Below are 14,574 nucleotides of genomic sequence, written 5' to 3'. Positions count from 1 at the left end.
AGCCTCATCGGTAAAATACGTGGCTATCCCGGGTTTGCGGGGAGAACAAGTTGTCAGCTGTGGCCCGGATACCCGCAGGTATATAATACTACATCGGATCAGTAAGCTATCTGTCTATATGTCAGGGTAAATTACGAGGCGTTTACCTAATTTGAAACAACGTTTGATAGAGTTCTATTGATTCCGATGGTCTGGATCTCTAGTAGTGACAAGCGGAAAAGGGGTTGAGGTATGACAGCGGAAGCTTCTATTAGTTCCCTGTTAAGGATCAGGCAACAGGCAGAGAATGTTCCACGTATGGTTAAAAGAAGAGACCCTCGGTTCGCCAAGATTCAAAATCTTGTGTTACGGTCGGGCCTTAAAGTTATGATACAGAGAGTATTACAAGTCCAAACTGTTGAGCATGCCAATACAGGAACTATCATATGATTGGAGGCTGAGTAGATAGAAGGATCAAATCAAATAATAGGATTTCCTTTATTCATTGTTTCTCAAGGGCAACCGGGTAGAGCCATGGCTATGTCCTGTCATCGGACCCTTTCCTACCCGCCGTCCTTATGGCCAGTTCGAAGGCGCCATCCGGTAGGACCAGTGAGAGTGAACGAGGCGGTGAGTCTCTGGGCTTGAAGAAATCCTTGCCCATAACCAAGCTGTTGGATCTTATAATGGCGTAATGGTGGCTTTGAAGGGTTCCATAAATGTTGCCAGAAACACCTTCCATAACCTTGAGGAAAAGGGGTTGGCGATCATCCACTCAGACATACACACGAGAAGACCATAACCAACACAAAACTAACAAACTCAAACAATTCGATAATGGCGCAGAAAGCGGATGACACATACGGATACTATACCGGCGCATATTCTTTCGACGAGGACCGAGCCATATACGGTCTCGGCCCGAACCGTGACATGCCTTCCCTCTGCCCCAACTGTAAAGGCAACCCAAGAGAGTACGTCAAGTCTGCTACTATTAAAATGAATTGAAAGAGGGTTTAACTTATTGATCTAGTCGAATTAATTGTGCTCAGTGTGGCGCCACTGGGATGCTAGGTGTTCCAGGCATCAGCGCAGCTAGCGGCCAGCGAGACAGAAACCACACGACCTCGTCTGGAGGATCCAGCTCAGGACGCGGGAGCTCCAGAGGGGGATCTTCTATATGCCGAGACTCTAAGAGATAGACATACCGGCCGGAGAATTTTAGAAGGACTCAAAGTCACACTACCCACCCTACCGTTACCTCCATCGCTGGAAAATCGGCTGTATCTGTTCCCATAAGCTGGAGAGCTACCTGGAGTTTTCCTTGCTTTGGCTAGTATATGATTTAGAGAGGAATGATTCTGTCTGTTGCTGGGAAGCTATTCGCGACTTAATTAAGGAGACGATGGGTATATGGATGGAACTGGTTTCCACATCCGAGTCTGAGAATACTTTCATATTATCTAACAAATCGATGCTCTTTTATACTGTATTGATGAATTATAGGAGGAAGCACATTTTATCTAATATTTCCTCTAACTAAGCATTTATATTAATGAACTTGTTTAAGGTTCCTCGGTAATCTGATGGGTATTATTGTGACTTTTAGGACTAAAATTGGCCTGACTGGTGTGCTTTGTTAGTTGAGCATTGGCGAATTAACACCTGAGATTGATTTATAGTGACGCTTTGAATAAATGACTATGCTTTTAAACAAGCAACATCACGGTCTGGTATATTCTAAAGAAATTCATGAACCCCTATTTCATTAGGGGTACTTCGTACTTTGTAACTTCCCTATTTATTGCATAAATCAGCTAGCGTTAATTCCTTACCTCCTGAAGTTACATATCTTATCGATAAAGCTAATAATACTGTCAGCATTGACATCAGCTTCCTTCCGCGAACTTATCGTAACCTTTTACACATGATTCGATATCAACTTGGAATAGGATATTTAATTCACCAATCTTGTTATACTTTCGGCTGGCCTATGGCTTTGATGGGCCGCTGCTGAAGCCGTAATGTCTGTTATTCTTTGTACCGGTAGGCCCAATTCCCACCCCACCGCCAATGTTCTGCAGCTCATCTGTCGATTAATATAGCTGGGTACGATCACACAATCAGGTATGCGACTACGGCCTGGCCTGGCCTGGCCAGCAAGATCGAGATCGAGATTGAGATCCCATAATTGCATTGATAACTAACTAACTATCCGTATTCGAAAACATAAAGGTTCTGGGAGGCGTTATCAGGAATCTGCTCGCGAACAATTCAACATCCGGATTCGCAGGTTAATCGACTATGCATCTCGCCGGACAAGCGGTTCCTGGCAGCGGCCGGTCACCATACGGTTAAGCTCTACGATATCAAGTCGACGAATCCGAACCCCCTACTTACCTTCGAAGGCCACACGGGAAACGTGACGGGAGTCGCGTTCCACTGCGAGGGGAAATGGATGGTGACGAGTTCTGAAGACGGCACCGTCAAGATATGGGAGACGCGCTCCGGCACTATCCAGCGCAGCTACAACCACGGTTCTGCGGTGAACGATGTCGTTATACACCCCAATCAGGGCGAGATCATAAGCTGCGACCGGAGCGGAAGCGTCAGGGTTTGGGATCTTGCTGAGAACAACTGCTCTCATCAACTCATTCCCGAGGAAGATGTCTCCGTTTCCAGCGTTACCGTCGCGAGCGATGGATCTCTCCTCTGCGCTGCTAACAATGCCGTATGCCACTCTACTTCTACGCCCCATGTACCCCTACTTTATACCTTATACCTTATACCTTCTCATGCTGATAACACCATATCTAGGGCAACGTCTTCGTCTGGCAACTAATCCAAACCTACGAGCGCACGAATCTCCTCCCCGTAACCCACTTCTCCGCCCATAAAGAGTATATCACGCGAATTCTCCTCTCCCCCGACGTCAAAAAGCTCGCAACCTGCTCGGCAGACCACACGGCCAAGATCTGGGAAGTCACCAACGTGACGGGCACGTCGTCCGACGAGTCCTCTTCGTCATCCCTCTCCAACGCTCCCGCGAACGGCATCAACGGCCACGACAAGCCCAATGGCAGCAGCGGAGACGCCGCGGCCGGAGAGCCTAGACCGTATCCCCTAGAGGCGACGCTCACGGGCCACCAGCGCTGGGTCTGGGATTGCGCGTTTAGCGCGGATTCGGCGTATTTGGTTACGGCGTGCTCGGACCACTACGCGCGGTTGTGGGAGCTGCATAGTCAACAGGTTATTCGCCAGTATAACGGCCACCACCGCGGCGCGGTCTGCGTAGCTCTTAACGATTACTCCGAGGCGCGGTGATTTGTAAGTCGCGTGTCGGCAGATGAATGGGGACGCGTGTCATAGGCGCAGAAATGCCGAAGAGACATACGTAAAGAGAAGGTGGAGGTGGTGGACGTGGTTCTTGGTACGAGCCTGCTTTTCTATATACCTAGGTATCCTCTGGCGTTGGAGTTTTACATGGGGCTCCTGCGGTTGGTTCTGTTATGCAGTTTTATTTTGATTTCTACCTATTCGTGTCTGCTTGGTACGATATAATTCTATTCTGTGACTTGTTTTAAATACCAACGGGATGTTCTGAATCAAGTACCATCAGGCGGTATATGTTAAGAATGGCAGCAGTTGGGCGATTTGGCCACATACATACCTAGGTATGCTGCTTGATCCTCATAGTCCTATCTTCGTGACTTATACCGCTTGGATTTATTTATGTGGGATTGGCGGGTAGGAGCTGGCCTCTGAGCAGCTATGCCTGTGATTTATATATAAGGTAAGGTATTTATTATGTCTATCGCCACTATTGGTATTAGAGCTTAGATTCGGCAATGATCACTTATTGCCTGGTATGCTGGAAAGCAATCAACCCTCGGATATCTAAGTCCGAGCCCATAATCCGTACACCAAAACGCCTTGCAATGTCCTTGCCCTTCCATCTGAACCAAACATTGCTTTTCCTTATCTACATCCTAGCAAAACACTACCACCCGTCTCCCCATCCGTCGTCGTCATCTGTTTCCTTCGGTTTCGTGTCAATCTTCTTCGCCACTACCTTCGCTGCTGGCCTGGATGTGAGGGGCTTCTTGGTGGCAGCGGGGGTAGATGCTTTGCCATTTGTCTTGGTGAGACCTTTCGGAAGGGGCTTGCTCCCGCCACCAGGACCACTCTTCTTTGCCTGTGCCGCTAGCCATCCCGCAAAGTCGGGCTCCGAGCCGTCATCAAACGGCTTTGGTGACGCTGCCGGCTCTTTCTTCGCGGGCTTTGTCGGCTCGCTGGACGCATCGAAAAATGCGTTGCCGTCATCATCCATGTCACCCATATCACCCCAAGCATCGCCTGCGTCATCGTCTACTGGTTCGGGATCCTTGAAATAAGCCTCGGCCGCAGAAGTAGACGTGTTTCGTGACAGAGGCGGGGAGGGCGATGGAGACCTAACAGGCTGGCGGTGAAATGCGGAAGCCGGGACTGTTGTTGGCAGGAAACGTCTGTTAGGGTCGGGATCGGTGTATGTAACCCGGGCATTCATGTATGTCGCAGTTTGCATGTCGCCGGAGGCAGCCGACAACTTGTTGGTAAAGGATGAAATTGCCCACCCGGCCCAAGAAGATGCCTCACTCGGCTGCGGCGTACTCATTCGCGGACCGGCACCTTCGGTTGTCTGAGGCGGTGGTTGGACCGTATCAGGCATACCGTCTGCAGCCTTGCGAACCCTCTGTAAGTAAATTTCCAACGTCTTGTTGGCTTGATCTCGGACAAGTTTTTCCTTGTCGAGTAAGGATGGGCATATGGCCGGTAAAAGTCGTACCGCGCAGTCCTCTTCGGTGAAATATTCACTTGTGGCTGCAAGGGCTAGGAGCGCGGCATTTCGAGCATGTACAAAGGGGTCTCGAAGCGATCGAGTAAATGCAGCGAGTAGAACCTTGGTTCGTGATGAAGCCCCAAGATTCTTGGCGATCTTGCCTAAGCAAATTGTAGTGTTCGTCCGAATACCAGGCTGCTCATCGTTAGCCGTCTTGGCGAGTTGTTTTAGCAATTCGCCGTTGATCGTCCGGTCTGATAGCTTAGATATGACGACGAGAACGGATTTTAGTGTCTGTTCTCGCACCACGGGTGCCACGTCCGCGAAACCAGATACCATGTTTGGGAAAATCTTATCATTGACCACCTTTTGGGATAGTCTGTCAATCATAACCGGTAGATTATCCAAGAGACAAACTCGTATGGCCCTGTCGGGATTGCCGAATAGTCTGACAACAACCGGCTGGACTCGAGATTCAAAATCCTCATTTGATAGCTTTGTAGATATCTTCATGACAACACCGAACGCTTTTGGCCCGCCTCCACCGAATTCAACCGACTTGAGTAGTTCTGGTAATACCTTCATCTTAAAGAACTCCTCTGGAAAATCGTCTGTAAGTTGGTCAAGATCATCTAAGAATTGTTCCTTCTCGGTTTCGGATTTGATACCGAGATTATCTATTCCCTCGGTCAACTTGATTAAAGGTGAGTCGAAGAAACCGCCAGATCGCCGCCCTTGCTCTAGGAATGCTCCCACTGTAATTCTGGCCTTGGGGTTCGCATTGACAAGCCTCTTGTAACCCGCATGCATACTGGGCGGAATATTCTTAGTCTGTCCTGCTTGATCCGCGCCCATGAAATCCCCATTAAACACCTCAAATATAGTAGTGCCAAAGTTATAAGCGTCGACGGCCGAATGGGGGCTCTTCTTGAGCGCATCCCAACCCGAGCGCGCGAGCTCTGGTGGTGTGTATCTTGCGGCATCCGGCACTAGACTTCCGTACTTATATACTACGGCATCGTCATCCTTGACATTACTCAATACCTCGAAACCACCTAGTTTCCATTCGCCACTCTCGGATGTGTATATCGATGCGACCCGGAGGCTGGCATGGACAGAGGAACCCTCGTCGTTAATGAACTTGACGGTGCGCGCAATGCTGTACAAACCCCATTTGATAGTCTCGGGACTTAAGCTCTTTCTCTTAACGTGCCACCTCAGAGGTACTACCCTTTCAGTTGCGATATATATGTAGGAATCTGTCTCGACGGTGTCTAGGACCTTAATAACACCTGGATGCCGCATCGTGCGCAGCTTCTTGACGGCATTCTTCGCGAGGGGGAGTCGCGCTTTATTGGAGGGTATATCGAAAGCAAATATGCTGCAATTGGATCCATCGGCTCGTCTCGTACCATTATACAGTGTCCAGATGGAGGCGTCTATATCAACCTTGTCGCCAAAGGAGTAGGGGAAAGGCGGCCCCTGGGAGATGGCGGAGGCGACAGCGGATTTGAGGAAATCCATAGTACTATTTAATTTATTTCATGCGAAGGAGGAGAAAATAGCAGGCCAATAAGACAGCTGAGGATAAAGGTAACTCGGACGATATGACGGTTCACATGGGTCGTGGATCTAGGATTTGTAAAAGGGTTGGTTGTGAATTAGGTACAAGGAGATGCATGTTAAGTTAACATTGTTAACAATAGATATTTTGGTTAAAGTTATTTTGGTAAAGTGTCCCCTATCTCGATGATGGATGGCGCGCTTAGTGGGTCTGTAGACGGCCCCGCACTAATCCCGACCTAGTTTAGCGTAGCTTGTAGTAGCCGCTATCGCGTCAGGAGCTCAAGTTAAATTTACGTGAAATCTGAAAGACAAAAAAAGACTCCACTCAACATACACCTATGTACCTATATATGAAAGTGGTATAGGAATAGATAATCGTGATTTGATTATGATTATATTTCTCATTCATGAGAATGATTTATTAGGTTAATTAACTATTATACTTATTATTTCGAGGCTATCTTGAATCCTCCTGTCCTCTCATTCCAGAAACCGTCAGGGTCAACTTCAGATTGGACGGTCTGAGCCAACTGCAACTTTTCGGGCCTCAACCTGCCAAAGTAATCCTGTGGGTAGAAACAGTCGTTCATAAAGAGCGGCAGGTACACATCAGATGGGAGTAAGCCACTCTGCTGGTATCCCTCAACAATACTCTGGAAACCACCATATGTAGCGCGCATCGCTATGTCAACCTGATCATAGTCTGACTTGGAAAAGAAGCTGTAGTCCAGCTCGACAATGATACGGTCGTGGTCATCATCTAAATCTAGCATATCCCCACCCTTGGACTTGGCAAGTGTTGCTACTCCTCTTGGCATGGGTTGGAAGGCGATACTAGCAACGAGTCCTGGGACAAATTTGGTCGTGTCGCTAACATTCACCCAGTGGTCGTATATGGCTTGCATGACTTCGGGGCCATCCTCTTCGCTAGGCAATGGAATAGTTTCTGTTCCAATGGTATAGACACTGCCCTTCAGGACGGACCAGTTGTTTCCGCTGAGGAGGTCAGCATATCTCCGTGTCTTGCAGGTGTTGATGTTAGGCCCGATAGCGAGGAAGCTATCGAATACGCCTTGCGGTGGCTCTGGTCCGTTGTAATAAAGGAAAAGGATCCAGATGTCGAGCAGTGTGCTCAGAGTTCTTTCGGACGTTACGATTATGCCAGCCTTCTTGTCGGGGTAGTTTTCGGTAAAATTACGAACCGCAGCTAGGATAGCTGCATTATTCTCGGGTGTGGCATCGAATTCAAGGTTGCCACCCCATACATCGCCCTGAGGGTATGCTTGAAGCAGATACGACGTCACAATTCCGAAGTTATTTCCACCCCCTTTAAGAGCCATCCAGAGGTCGGGATTGTTGGTCTCGCTAGCAGTAACGATTGATGAATTTGCTAACACCACCGTATATTCGAGGATCGAGTTAGAGGCCCAGCCATATTCGGTACTCATAAAGCTCAACCCGTCTAGACTCTGTTAGTATTCTAGTTGCGGTAAAAGGTTCTTCAGTCTCTCTTACTTCCTAGCAGATAACCTCCAACTCCTACATTCCCGATACGACCACCAATGACAGTATAGCCTGTAGCGTCCAGTTGTTCGCCAACTTCATCCCATCGGTTGCCGGGGCCAACCCTGACGGTCTCGGAGTCAGCGTCAAAGATGACCTCGTTAAGCCTCTTAGTCGAAATTAATGGCCCTCCGTCAACACTGGCAAAATAGTTGTTGGGATTATGTCCTCCCGATTTGATGGCGAAGGTCTCGTTGTTTTTGTGGAGAATTGATACGATAGCAGCGACTTCCTCCGACGTTTCCGGCTCGAGGATGCATGTCGGCTTAAGGTCACCGGAAAACGTGGACCAGTATTGAGTCTGCTCCTTGCTGTAGTCCAGCGTTAACGACTTGAGTATATTGATGGAGGTTTGAGCTTCGACCGTCTGGCAAGTGTCTTGGGCAGCAACGGACGTCGCAAAGGCAACAGCCCATATCATGAATCTATTTAGAGTCATGTATGCCATATTGGACCCTATTTCCACCGTGTAGGTACTTGAAGGTGTCGAGGTTTGCCGGAGGCCTGCAGATACGACCGAGACTCCTCGCGACAGCTAAAGCTCTATAGTTAAACGCAGGAACTATAAGACTCTTATCTACGGCTGCCCGGCATTCTTACCCCTCTAGAGCCCCCAGGCTATACTACATTCCGAAGGGTATAGCATGTTAGCGTGTGATAGTCACGAAATTGCAAGCGGCGCTGAAATTGCAAGCAACGTATAGTTGCAGGAATATAGCCAATCTCGCTATTTCTAAATAAGATCCGAATACGATAACTACGTTTTGAATACATACGGGCCCGCACACCCTGGATAGGGGGGACTGTCATAGGTATTCATGGGGCTTCCCTAGGCTCAGGGTGGGTACATCGTGTAGGGGAAGGGATGTATGCATGTAAAGTGAGACCAAGATCCGGGAACGAGCCGTTGCAGTCCCGGGGTTGATGGATCTCGTTTTCGCTCGGAGACTTCGGGGTTATGCAACTAACAGATATCCGATCCGCTCGGGTCGCCAAGATACTTTCTAGCTCACTAGCCCACGAAGCTAGTAACGAGCTGACTTCCAGAATGGTCAAAAACGGGGGGGCTGATCACTATTTTCTGCCGACGCGTGAATTCAGGGCTGCACTCAAACCCCTTGCTTCCCCTTGTCACCATACGTCAGCTGTTCCTACGCCCCGCTGGAAATCGCACGATCCTTTTTGACTTGGGCGCAGAATACAAGCCCAAGCGGAAGTTACCGTCATGTATAATAGAACAAAGCTATTATCACATGATAGGTTTTGACTGCTGCGCGCGGCCAAACTACCGGAAGAAGGAATATATCTCCTCCTTTGCAGCAGAACTGCCGAGCATCGAGCATGATCGGGGAATATATACGGGAAAGGCGGCATACATAGTAACCGCACGTTACATCAAGCAAACCTGACGTCTCCAGAATCTTGGAAAAGGACACTTGAATAAACACGATGAGGTCGCAGAATGGTACTTATTTCGGTATGCACAGATTGGAGTAGGAATTCGTAGCTTATTATTGGATGATGGTCTTGCTACCTCCTTATCGGAGGGCTATAATATGTTCACTTATTATTCTAACAGTTCTAACAGTAGTAATGTAGGCATTTCAAGACTTATTATCTCATTTCACAGTGAAAGCTCCGCAAAGAGTAAGGAACAAAAAGGCAATTATACAACCAATTTATACAACAACAACCGTGCTCACCAGCGAAACGTGTAAGTCGTCTATTTTTAGCTTCACCCGTCTATCCCGAGGTCCAAGTTCTCCTAACCCGCCGTTGGTCTTTCGCTTAAAATAAGCTTAGTTCGGGGAGATACGGGAGATACTTCCCAAGATCCGAAGTCGACCTATCAAATTAAAACTTACGTACTCATCAGCTTGACACTCATGCGCGGATAACCTTTGTACCCTCAGCTGGCTCCAGGATTAGCCATTGGCAGTCTATGTTTTCCTTCGTAAACCTGCTTATGATTTTCTCGGCAATCTGCTCGAAGTTGCTAGTAGCCAACGCTAGTATTGTAGGTCCTGCGCCCGATAGGCACACTCCTAACAACCCTTCTTGAGTGCTTGGCGACATAGACTCGACGATCTCGCCTAACCCGGGGATCAATGTTTGTCTGTACTGCTGATGCAACTTGTCTTGCATGGCGAGATAGATGAGATCCGGATCCGGAGGCGATTGCCCTAAAGCAACAGGCAGCAACGCTATTCTCTGTAGGTTGAAGGTCTGAAATGTGGTCAGTATGTCTATGGGGTGGGTGTCTTAGACAAAGACTTATGACTTACAACATCCTGTCGTGGGTACTCTTTCGGGAGTACCTCTCGTGCCTTGGCTGTAGGTACCTGGAAATTGGGCACAATGGCGATAGCCTTGATCTCCTTGGACCAGGGGAACTTGATATGGTGGCCAATACCGTGCGGCGGTTCCGGCGGTCGCTCGCCCGTGTCAAGACCACCCGCAGGCGCAGGAAGTACTTCACTAAGTGGGATCTCAACACGCGCAACGTCCTCGGGCGTCAACGGCTTTAGGTACGTCCCTACAAATCCACCAAACAGAGCAGCACCCACGTTGTCAGGGTGGCGCTCTAAGGCGAGGCAAAAGTAGGTTAGCTTCCTGCATGCTACAACATTCAACAGCAACCTGAAAGGAGAAGGGCATTCAGGCAGAAGATTAGCACCTGAAAATATCAGGTGTTAAGAGGAAGGCGAGTTATACCGATCATGAGACAGAAGTCAAAAAGCCGATCGTTAGTTAGATGATGCAGGCCTCCAACTTCCTTGCCTAGCATTACGCCTGCAACAACGGCGGCGCCAGAAGAGCCAAGACCACGACCCAATGGGATGGGGTTGACGATGTGCACGTGAGTCTCAACAGGGAACGCTCGCTGGTCATGGCACCGCAGAACATACAATGCAACTCGAGTGATTAGATTTGCGGATGGATCTAGTGGTACATCATCAGAATCTTCGCCTTGACCTTCATACGTGATACGACAGTTAAGCGGCTCTTGAGACGAAGACTTGGTGCGATCGATGGTGACGCGCAGCTCAAGATAGATAGACAAGGCCAGGCCGATAACATCGAAACCGGGTCCGATGTTTGCCGACGAGCACGGCGTCCGAATCGTGAAGGATTCCATGCTCGTTCCGTTTTAAAAGAAGGGATCTGCGTATGAGTGTGATTTCGGGGTACCGAGACGACGAATTGTTCGGCGGACTTTTGAGAAAATGTCCGTGACCTAAAATTAGAATCGTCCGATAAGGTAAAGGGACTTTTGAAAAATAAAGGATTGCAGGATCAATTAGGTAAGTAGGAAGTAGGTAATCTATCCGGAAATATTCAATGTTATTTCATTGAATCTATTCCATAAGAAACTAAACTCAATGAGTCTGGTCTCGCAATCTTATTGCTGACCGAGTTGGAAATTTTCAACTTTGTGCCAAGATTAGCCCCGATGACGGAGCTTGTGGTAGTGTAACCCGGATGGTGGTCCGGCTGGCACAGGGCGATTTCCAAAAGTGCAATTCCGCGATGGATCTACCTACCCACCGTGGGGTAGCTGCCCTAACGAGGCGGCTTGAAGCTTTATGATTGGCTGATATTTGAACGATACCTACCTATGGTATGTACCTTCCATTTCCACGTTATGTACTGCTACTGCTGTACGGATTCGTACTTTAGGTCGTTTATTATTCATTCTTAATTTTTATTCTCACTTTTACATATCCCATCTAATCTAACTCATGTCTAAGGATCAACATATACACAAAAATCATCGTGCAGATCATCGTACTCAGTCTAATACGAAGCACGACTAAATAAATTACCTAATATATGACGGTAGCCTATTGCCAAGGAGTACAAATGAGGAGCCTAAACCCATCCGCCTCTCAACTTACCAGCCGAAAGACTCAGTGTGCAACGTAATGATCTTGGCATCGCCAACAAGAACCTTCTTCTGAGCAGCCGACGCCGCATTTGCTAGATCCGTCCTTAAACTCTCTGGCCCGCAACCTTAGGTCAAGTTAACTGCGTCAGCGTATATCCTAACGGCTCGTCGTTGGGAGTGAGACTTACCAAGAATAAACGACCGTTGCGCCGTAACCAGAGTAGGAAGCAGAGCAGGCAAGTAAGGACGTTGGTTATGCACTTGTCCTAGCTTCGGGCTTACCGTCGTCGTACTATTCTCGTTCGGCTTGCTACTGATTACTCCACTATCGGAGTTTTTATCGGATTCTATGCTTGACGCCGCCGCCGTGCCTGAGTCTGTCACGAAAAAGTCCACTTGGACCAGATCCGTATGAGCAGTGACGAGGGGTTCTAATTCTTCCGTTATCCACTGCATTTGGCTGGCGTATCGAATCATCCACACAAGGTGGATACTCTTGGTCATTGAAGTACCTTCAGTGATGCGCCTAGCCGTATATTGAATCCAAGGAAGACATGCGGAAATTCCACTACCTCCAGCGACGAAAATTAGCGATTCGTATAGCGCGGGTACGTCCTCAATAAGTCCACCGTACGGGCCATCAACATGGACGGAAATAGAACGGCTATGATTTTCCGCATCGTCATGGTTTGTGACGGATTTAAGTAAATCAAGAGTCAGTCCATGATGTGCACGGACATAAAAGATCATGTCTTGGGTTTCTGAATCTACTTTCACTCCCGGAGTATGAGCTTTAGGTAAGTTTGCGATCGTGAAAGGGTGGTTTTGTAGCCACGATAGGTGGGGTACCCGCAGCCAGCAGTGCTGACCAGGTCGCCATTGGAAGTCCAGGGGCGCGAGGACAGTCACCTTCGTCATACCGCCCGGTAATTCTTCAAGCTTTGCTGGGAACCCTTGGAACCAATTTCGGAAGATGCTGAACGTCTGCCACTTGTAGAAGAGGCGCACTAAACACGACGCGAGCCATATTGCAAGCGTCGAATACAGATACACCCACGAGTCCTTCTCCTGCTTCGAATGCCAGAATAGCAGACCGAGATACACTATGTACATGGGTATATGCAGTCGGTAGAAAAAGTTGTAGAACCGGTGGCGAATCCATGGAACGGATAATACGACAATTCCTACAAGTATACCCAGTGGCGGAGTTCCTGTATACTGTTCGGTATTTCGTGTCAGTTTTCACGGCATGCATACGGCAAAGAACCCCAAGGGACGGGAAATCACATACCTCCATACCACCAGGTTTATAATACTGTTTCCGGAGAGCGGCAGGTCCACCCTCTTTCAGGGGTTGGACGATGAATGGCACCGTATGAACAACGCTCAGGAACAGGCACATGTATGATACCCAGCGGTGGAAAATATTCAGCTTCTCGTGGCTGATACCGGTGAGCATCGTGATAAAGTTGACCTTACCGGCAAGGGCAACAATGATGGGTGTCAAAGCCTGCGCCATCAACCCAGTTCGGACAGCTAAAGGAGGAGATCCATAGCCTCGTCGACCTCGATAGTAAGGGTGAATTAGGAAAGTCATTAGGAGGAGGAACAGCGACGTCACGGCAATGAAGACAAACGCTCCGAGGGAAGGAAATCCGAAATAATCTGCCACACGGCCTTTGAGGTGTCGGTAGTTAACCGCGCGGAAGAGAGCGAGTACTTTACGAGCCGGCGTTAATTTTTCAGACCTAGGAACCCCTTTCCGAGCTCTACGATTCCGATTCAAACGATAGGCATAGACAAACATAGCAACGCCAATCGCCGCCAAATAATACCAAGTCGTGTAATGTCCATATTCATACTGGTGATCGTACGACACCGCTGCCTGCGAAGCCTTGTGGGCAGCCGCAAAAGCATCGCAAGCATCGCTATTACACCGCGGGTCAGAAAGAGGAAGGCTAGTGATATTTTCCGAGGTAGGGCTATCGCCCATAGACATGGACATCGACTTTGCCGTCATCTTGATGATCCTTCTGGAGGCGAACGAGCCTACAATGCTGATGAAGGATATAATGAAAGTTCTACGCAATAATATGCTGTGCCTTCTGTGATGACTAGTTCATTTTGTATATGGGTTTGGTTGCTAATCCATGCGGAATCATTTGGGCTGGTGTGGTGCCGGGTAATTAAGGCAAAATATATGTGAGCAAGTATTGGGAACCCAATTACCGTGCGGCCAAACTATTCGTAACACACCACGAAGCTATACTAAATTAAGAGAGATGGAAGAAGACAGCACAGCATCCTTAAGGACGTTAAACTCGGGCTTGACTTACATGGTACACTGGTGACGGCATGGGGCTCACCGTTACGCATACGAATATGCGCGATGGAGTTTAAAGACTTACACAAGACTTAGTAGAAAGCGATATAACCTTATCGACACTGCGAAGAACATAGGCCGGGTATAATACCATTGGAACAGCGAACATCAAGACCCTCAAGGTGTACTATACACTTTGGGTATACATTAAGCAGTAAAAGCGCACTGTGGTAGTCAAAGTTGGATATTTCTTAAACGCCTAAAGGCATACGAGCTACAAACCAACTCAAACGTGCTCACTCCTATTTTAAACCCCTGTCCTTGTCATTCTGCCGGCTCCGCATGGCACGCTCGCTCGAGGCGGCAGCTGAACAACCCGCCTGTCACTATCTAATTAGGCATAAAATTTAGATGGCCCTTGGTTTTATATACGTA

The 14,574-nt window shown here is 48.3% G+C and overlaps 5 protein-coding genes across 5 annotated transcripts; 1 reads left to right on the top strand and 4 right to left on the bottom strand.

Annotated features, from left to right (window-relative positions):
- The first annotated feature begins 1,871 nt into the window (after positions 1-1,871).
- Positions 1,872-3,628, top strand: F5Y00DRAFT_241434 (quinon protein alcohol dehydrogenase-like superfamily). Its single transcript, XM_048008375.1, has 4 exons — positions 1,872-2,025; positions 2,085-2,106; positions 2,215-2,710; positions 2,797-3,628. Exons 1-4 carry the CDS (start codon positions 2,004-2,006, stop codon positions 3,301-3,303), a joined length of 1,047 nt encoding a protein of 348 aa, XP_047863362.1. The 5' UTR covers positions 1,872-2,003; the 3' UTR covers positions 3,304-3,628.
- Positions 3,629-3,754: 126 nt separating this feature from the next.
- F5Y00DRAFT_241433 (ARM repeat-containing protein) lies at positions 3,755-6,491 on the bottom strand. The gene has a single exon (XM_048008374.1). It carries the CDS (start codon positions 6,320-6,322, stop codon positions 3,980-3,982), a length of 2,343 nt encoding a protein of 780 aa, XP_047863361.1. The 5' UTR covers positions 6,323-6,491; the 3' UTR covers positions 3,755-3,979.
- A 311-nt stretch (positions 6,492-6,802) lies between these two features.
- F5Y00DRAFT_118603 (FAD binding domain-containing protein) lies at positions 6,803-8,460 on the bottom strand. Its single transcript, XM_048004008.1, has 2 exons — positions 7,880-8,460; positions 6,803-7,826 (listed from the first exon to the last, which is right to left on the bottom strand). Exons 1-2 carry the CDS (start codon positions 8,373-8,375, stop codon positions 6,811-6,813), a joined length of 1,512 nt encoding a protein of 503 aa, XP_047863360.1. The 5' UTR covers positions 8,376-8,460; the 3' UTR covers positions 6,803-6,810.
- A 1,351-nt stretch (positions 8,461-9,811) lies between these two features.
- On the bottom strand, positions 9,812-11,066 carry F5Y00DRAFT_263580 (homoserine kinase; the record flags this gene model as incomplete). The annotated part of the gene is made up of 3 exons (XM_048011528.1): positions 9,812-10,153; positions 10,213-10,511; positions 10,643-11,066. The coding sequence occupies 3 exons, from the start codon at positions 11,064-11,066 to the stop codon at positions 9,812-9,814; spliced, it is 1,065 nt and encodes a 354-aa protein (XP_047863359.1).
- Positions 11,067-11,674: 608 nt separating this feature from the next.
- On the bottom strand, positions 11,675-14,557 carry F5Y00DRAFT_241426 (ferric reductase NAD binding domain-containing protein). Its single transcript, XM_048008373.1, has 3 exons — positions 13,108-14,557; positions 12,005-13,034; positions 11,675-11,941 (listed from the first exon to the last, which is right to left on the bottom strand). Exons 1-3 carry the CDS (start codon positions 13,834-13,836, stop codon positions 11,823-11,825), a joined length of 1,878 nt encoding a protein of 625 aa, XP_047863358.1. The 5' UTR covers positions 13,837-14,557; the 3' UTR covers positions 11,675-11,822.
- Between the last annotated feature and the right edge of the window lie 17 nt (positions 14,558-14,574).

This window comes from Daldinia vernicosa (genome assembly GCF_022497035.1).
Source record: "Daldinia vernicosa strain CBS 139.73 unplaced genomic scaffold F5Y00scaffold_34, whole genome shotgun sequence".
Taxonomy (NCBI): domain Eukaryota; kingdom Fungi; phylum Ascomycota; class Sordariomycetes; order Xylariales; family Hypoxylaceae; genus Daldinia; species Daldinia vernicosa.
Note: the sequence above shows the minus strand (reverse complement) of the source record. Positions and strands in the feature narration are given on the sequence as shown.

Coding starts and splice junctions, on each gene's coding strand:
- F5Y00DRAFT_241434 (XM_048008375.1), top strand. CDS start 2,004: ATGTCTGTTATTCTTTGTACCG. Junction 2,026..2,084: donor GTCTGTTATTCTTTGTACCG/GTAGGCCCAATT, acceptor CGATTAATATAG/CTGGGTACGATCACACAATC. Junction 2,107..2,214: donor GGGTACGATCACACAATCAG/GTATGCGACTAC, acceptor GAAAACATAAAG/GTTCTGGGAGGCGTTATCAG.
- F5Y00DRAFT_241433 (XM_048008374.1), bottom strand. CDS start 6,322: ATGGATTTCCTCAAATCCGCTGTCGCCTCCGCCATCTCCCAGGGGCCG.
- F5Y00DRAFT_118603 (XM_048004008.1), bottom strand. CDS start 8,375: ATGGCATACATGACTCTAAATAGATTCATGATATGGGCTGTTGCCTTT. Junction 7,827..7,879: donor TGGAGGTTATCTGCTAGGAA/GTAAGAGAGACT, acceptor AACAGAGTCTAG/ACGGGTTGAGCTTTATGAGT.
- F5Y00DRAFT_241426 (XM_048008373.1), bottom strand. CDS start 13,836: ATGACGGCAAAGTCGATGTCCATGTCTATGGGCGATAGCCCTACCTCG. Junction 13,035..13,107: donor ATAAACCTGGTGGTATGGAG/GTATGTGATTTC, acceptor AATACCGAACAG/TATACAGGAACTCCGCCACT. Junction 11,942..12,004: donor GCAACGGTCGTTTATTCTTG/GTAAGTCTCACT, acceptor ACTTGACCTAAG/GTTGCGGGCCAGAGAGTTTA.